This window comes from Rhipicephalus microplus, chromosome 5, assembly GCF_043290135.1.
Source record: "Rhipicephalus microplus isolate Deutch F79 chromosome 5, USDA_Rmic, whole genome shotgun sequence".
Taxonomy (NCBI): domain Eukaryota; kingdom Metazoa; phylum Arthropoda; class Arachnida; order Ixodida; family Ixodidae; genus Rhipicephalus; species Rhipicephalus microplus.
This window is the reverse complement of record NC_134704.1, coordinates 58,978,621-58,985,076: the sequence shown is the minus strand read 5'-3', so window position 1 is coordinate 58,985,076 and position 6,456 is coordinate 58,978,621. Positions and strand designations below refer to the sequence as shown.

The 6,456-nt window shown below is 44.8% G+C and overlaps 1 protein-coding gene across 1 annotated transcript; it reads left to right on the top strand.

Annotated features, from left to right (window-relative positions):
- The first annotated feature begins 5,553 nt into the window (after positions 1-5,553).
- LOC142817267 (T-cell leukemia homeobox protein 3-like) lies at positions 5,554-6,450 on the top strand. Its single transcript, XM_075894325.1, has one exon. It carries the CDS (start codon positions 5,571-5,573, stop codon positions 5,835-5,837), a length of 267 nt encoding a protein of 88 aa, XP_075750440.1. The 5' UTR covers positions 5,554-5,570; the 3' UTR covers positions 5,838-6,450.
- The last annotated feature ends 6 nt before the right edge of the window (positions 6,451-6,456 follow it).

The window sequence follows — 6,456 nt, the reverse complement described above, 5'->3', positions numbered from 1 at the left end:
CGGCGCAAGGAAAAGAAATAATGACGGAGACTGTAACATTAACTGCACAAATTCTACAGAAAACTGCACCCATACTTGCGCAACTTGGGTCTCTTAAAAGGCTATTCCTGAATGTGCAGTCAAAAGTGAGCTTAGCATATGCTCCAACATTACACATGTTCACAACTTAAGTAATGCTATCCATTATATCGCTAATGTTGACAACAGATGTTCATATCTTGCACATATGTGAAAGCAGCTTCAGCCTCTCAAGTGCAGCCAGGTCCAATATTGAATACAATTACTTTAAAATTTTAGCTTGAAACATAATTACTTTAAACAATTACTTAAAGCTTTTTGTGATATATTGACTAATCAAACAGTTGATACCAAGTATGAATTGCACCGTAGCCTGCCAGTAGTACGCGCAAGAGATGGAAATGGGTGGCTTCAAGATAGGGCACCCAAAACTTCGCATATGCGATCGCTTGATTCTGTTGCCATACACCAACTTCTTGGGTACACACAAGGACTCCCATGCTGGATTAGCTGCAGTTAAGCAGTAGTATGGCTAAGTGACGTGCAAATTCGCAATGTTGTCGGGTGTAAGCAATGTGTCGTGCAATTCCAAAGAAATGAACTGCTGAGCACGCAAATCAATAGACACAACAGAACATGCATGCGAAATGCGAGCGCCAATCGTACCTCACGGCTGTCACTCAAATTCCGCCAAGTACGGCAAAATAAGTTTACACACAGCCAAGTGACAGTTGCTGCCCCTGTCGTCTCCTACACCTATTTTTGTAGTAATGGACGTATGACTTGCAAGCGATGCAGGCATGGAAAACACGAGTGCTTTGTCTGCGCTCGATAAGACGACAAAGACACGTACACGCCTGGTGTGTACGTGACAGCAGACTCCTGCTGATCCGGCTTACAAGTGCACCTTATAACAGCCATGTGCATGGGCACCGAGGAGATCACTAATGAGTGCGTGCACAAACTGACCTGTGACATCCTCAAACTACAAAGATGCAACTCAACAGCAGGCTTCACCACAATAATACAATTAAGTGACACTAACAAAGGAAAAATGCCGTTATTGCTGAGTGCAAGCAATGCTTCATATAATTCCGAAGAATTAAACTGTTCACTGTACTGCTTCCTGCATGCGCAACTCAATAAAGGTGCAACACAGCGTGCGAGCACTATGGTCGTACCTCATAGCCGACACTAAAAATCCACAAAATGCACTGAAATATGCCTACGCACAGTAATGTTACCGTTGCTACCCCTACTGTTTTCTGTGCCTAATTTAGTAATGAGGTATGTACGAGCGATGCAAGCATGGCAAACACGTGTTTCATTATTCACCTTATAATAGCGACAGACATGTTACATGCCTAGCTCGTATGAGCTGTGGCATGCGAGTGCACCTTATAACTGTTTATAAGATAGGTAATGATCGATAACGGTGAAATAAATGCCTACCTGATTGTGATGTGTGCCAGGTGATGGACTTCGCAGGAAGGTGAGAGAGCTCTGACAATAGCCGCCTGCCTTGACCACGTAGGGTGCCAGAGACCACTGAGCTGAACAAGTGAAGAGTGCGCCAAAAAACTTGACAAGTGAGGAACCAAACAAATGAACTGCTAGCACTACTTGGTCCTGAGCACGTAAATCAATAACAAGATGCAACACAACCTGCATGCAAAATGCGAGCACCAATCGTACCTCACGGCTGTCACTCAGATTCCGCCAAATATGGCAAAATAAGTTTACACACAGCCAAGTGATAGTTCCTGCCCCTGTCGTCTCCTACACCTATTTTTGTAGTAATGAACGTATGACTTGCAAGCGGTGCAGGCATGGAAAACACGTGTGCTTTGTCTGTTGCACTCAAAGGTGGTGTGGTGTCCATGTCGAACGCGGACAGCATCATGGGCACTTCGGCATTGGGGTCACTAGTAGCCGGCGTTGCGCCCGCGCCAGTGTTGGGTCGGCGCGGGTGCTTTGTTAGGCCTAGCCTTGAACGTACCCCGGGCGCGTCCTCGTTGTGGGGTTTTTTTCGCTTCTGTGCTTTAAGTCCCGAAGATTTTGGTTGCAAAAGAGTCTTAGCAGCTTTACTGACCTTGCGCACAGGAATCTTGGAGGCAGGAAGAGAAGTTCCGGGGCAATCCGGCGTTTTTGTGGGAGCAGATGCAGCCGTGACTGATGTACACGACGCTCGTAGCGCCCTCTTAGGCTACGAAGGGAGGCGCTCAGCTGAAACGGCACCGGCGGGTGGTGCGGCTTTTAATCGAACTCGCGACGCTCCCTTTGGGGCAAACTGACTACTTTAGCGCCTGCCTACAATTTGTTTTTGTATTCTAGCCGACACCACGATGCACCGATGCTATCTTGCACCCATTCTATTGGGCAGTGATGGCCGGACACACCGCAGCAGTCGTGTTATTTTGTGTGACCATCAACGCATTTTTTTTTCTTTTGGCCTGTTGTGGTTGGGAAGAGCTATGGTGGTGCAAAAAATTTATCGGTTATTCAGGAAAAGTGGTGTAAAGGGAAATAGTTCTGAAGAATCGATGTTCTCGTCGCAGGTAGTGAGAACCATTCAACAACCGATGAATTCTTCGGTGACGAAGTGAAGTCGCCGTCGGTGTTCACCGAGTAGACTCATGAATTCATAAAAAGAACAAACGTTTCCCCGAGCCTTCCAAATTTTATTATTGGGCTTGAGCTTGCATGGTAGGCTTGACGGTGCGAAACAGCGTGAAAACAACGAGTTCATACAAAGAAACAGCAAACCGCACCCTTTTAAAATACACTTCATTACTGTGTTTCATTGACTGCGTGTTAATTGGTGTGCCAACTATACAACGCAGCTACGATTATAGGATTGCTCTCACTAAACAAGTCAAGGCTTGCAAGCACGAAAAAAAAAAGGAACGAAAATAGGAGAACATGTACACTGTCTCTTCTTCTGTGTGTCGTGCATTCTCACGATGTGACGAAAAAAAAAAAAAACGTAAACTATTATGCACACCATCAAGATTCACATATATGCAGGGATTCTTGGACGGGTATGTTTTTTTTTCACTATCTTTTGTCAATAAAGTCTCATAGACGCAGTACAAGTACCTGTTCGCTTTCAATCTTGCAAGATTGAAAACGAAGTGCAGCGCCTTTCGACGATATATATATATATATATATATATATATATATATATATATATATATATATATATATATATATATATATATATTATATATATATATATATATATATATATATATATATATATATATATATATATATATATATATATATATATATATATCGGAAGCGAAAAAGCACGACGTACGCCGAAACACCTTTACTAATTACAAATGTTTCGGCTGATGGGCCAGCCTTCGTCAGTGTGACCACACTAACGAAGGCTGGCCCACCATATCGTCTCGCTTTATAACTTTTTATGGCAACCCGACTTCGCTACTAATAGTAAATTTAGCTTCCCTTGCGGTGAAGTATCATAATGCTGTAATTATCCTCTTCCTTAATCGGTAAAAACTCTGAAACGTTCTCTTTTTCTTTTTTACCGCTGCTATCCTTCTCCGCCTCTCCGAATATATATATGTATCCATACTGGCACTTTCCAGTGATCCTGCATGCAGCTCTTTTTCTCCATTGTGAGTTAATGAACAGTTTCTCTTCCTCATTCTCTCGTATTTCTTAGTCTATCTTCGAACCCAATGTTGCTCTAAGCTTAATTTCCTCATCAAAGCCTGCCCAGTTATCACACTTTCCGTCTTCGTTTTCTGACTTTCCATGAGCGTACAATGCGAATCTGCGCATTCCTTACACACTGTGGGACGCCTCATCTTAGTCGGCGACTGCAGCGTTGCCGCTGTATGTATACGTTAGCCACCCGCCACGATAGCTCTCTCAAGGCATTGTCCATGGCTATCGCTTAATTTTCTGTTCTAGTTCACTGTATCATTGTCGAACGGGGGGAATGGTCAAAGTTCAGCCAGTATGTCGCCGACAGCTCTCTCAAGGCATTGCCCATGGCTGTCGCTTAACTTTCTGTTCTAGTTCACTGTATCATTGTCGAACGGGGGGAATGGTCAAAGTTCAGCCAGTATGTCGCCGTGCACACAAATCACGGAAGCGTGTTCTTGAAGTACAGAAGACATACGTTTTTCTGGTGTTTTACGGAAGGAGCGAAAGAACGGAAACATCGACTGCTGCTTTACGGCAACTCCTGCTGTTTCCCATAAACCGCAGCACAGTTTGTGCTTTAAACGTCCAGTCTCGCTATTTTTCAGGAAACAGATGTTACTCTGTAGTTTCTACGGTCTGCTCCGACGTTAAAACACGGATATTTTTTACAGTGTAAACAATGCCAGCCAAGTTTCCATTTAGTCAACAATGCAGGCTCTGGAGACGTGCGCGTGCTTATAGACGTATCTGTCGCTGAGCGTGCACACAGATTCTGACGAGGGTTGGGAGAGCCGGGAGATGACCAGCGAGCACGCAACAACTTAGGCCTAAATTCCGAACTGTGCAAAGTGTTCTCATCTCCAAATGCAGGGTACACAGGTACTTCTGAGCAACGGTACAGTTCCCGTTCCGTGATTCGCTGCGGTCACTTGTGTCAACTCAGAGCCGCATTTACTGCACTGAAGCCTTGGACATTGAGAAGTCTGAAGGAGGACGAAGCGAACTGTGACTCGCGGCTAATTGGGCAACTCAACCCAGTGCAATGCGATTCAGTGTATGCACAGCGTTATTCTCTAGAATTTTAGAATTTAACGAGACTTGGGAAATATTGCGCACTGAATAGCTAAGACAAATCGAACGCAGTTCTGAACGCAACCTGTTCAGACTATCTCGCATTGTTTTTACTCAGTATGCATATTTATTAATCATACTTCGAGAACTGTAATCCACGTAATACAATTTGCCGCAGGTTGAAGCACCGTAATGTACCAATTATAGAGACAAAAACAAAATAGAAAAAAAGGGGGAAAACCAAATACACCAGAACATCCAACGTCTTTAGCGGTTCTTATGACCACGAATCGTCTTTGCAAGCGAAAGTGCTATTGTTATTACGGAGGCCGGTTATGAGCTATATCGAATATTAACGAGAAGCCCAGTCAGCTGTGCTGATTCGAGGCGAGGATGGCGGAGCATTGGAAAGAAATTCTCATGCATGGTCCTGCTTTTGCCCGTGACCCAACCACCGGAAATCTGCTATCACATGCTTCAACAGATTGCATTGGAGACTTCTGCGCGAGCACTGTTTTCCTTGCTTGACTTTGCCTCTTCAAGTTTCGGAGAGCAGCTGTTGTTGCGGCTGATATTATGATTAGTTTATAATTTGTTTAGAAGTTGGGGTAGACGACACAGCTATGCGTGCGTGCCTATTATATGTCAGAAAAAATTTGTATAGGCTATAGTGCCTTTGTCTGATTGTTCAGGAATTGTGGTTGGTGCGTTCGTGCTTAAACGTTTCTCGCAGCATGGCAGCGTTTCATGGGAGGTACATTGTTTCAATCTTCGCTTTTTCTTTTTTTTCCCTCTTCTCATGGCTGTAGTGCCATTCGGGCTGCCGAGCGCAATGCCTCCCGTGCCACCCCGGAGGATCGGCCACCCGTACCAGAATCGGACGCCGCCGAAGCGGAAAAAGCCGCGCACATCGTTCACGCGCATGCAGATATGTGAGCTCGAGAAGCGCTTTCACAAGCAGAAGTACCTGGCCAGTGCCGAAAGGGCAGCTCTTGCCAAACAGCTCAAGATGACCGACGCCCAAGTCAAAACGTGGTTCCAGAATCGAAGGACCAAGTGGAGGTGAGCACAACTCTTACTCTCAGTACAGTTTTTGCGACTGGGGCCAGTAAACGGCGACATTTCTCACTCGATTATCATTTTCATAAATAGTGACGCTGTATATGTATGCTCTTAGTAGTTCTTTGAGGTGTGCACTGTAACTTAACATCTGCCTAAATGTTCCGTATCTATACACTGCATCGGTGTACTCGACGACTGGATGGCTATGGCACCAAAAGATTCGTATAAATTCACTAAAGATCAAAGAAAGAAAAGAGTCCCTCTCCAGAGTGTTTCCCCAATCCATGAGGAACCCCTAAAGCCAGTGTTTCACTCTCCTGTTACTTAATTGCAATTGCTAAAGACACTGCATCGTCCTGGCTTTCTCTAGTTGAGGCCATGGCGAACCTGAATGGAGCAAAGAAATAAATAAAAAAATAGATGGTCCGTTTGAGTTTACTCTATACAGACCACGTATGTGACATGAAAAACTGACCCTTTCCAACAAGAGGCGCGGCAAATAAGCTTTACGCATGCATCTAGGCCGCGCAAACACTTCTTCTAGTGTTCCATCTAGAGGCAGCGCACTTGTTTCCCTTTGGATTCAAGAAGTCTCCGAGCGCGCGAGCGGCCGATGCTGCGGG

Excerpts from the sequence above, each read along its gene's own strand:
- LOC142817267 (XM_075894325.1), top strand. The coding sequence starts at position 5,571 with ATGGCTGTAGTGCCATTCGGGCTGCCGAGCGCAATGCCTCCCGTGCCA.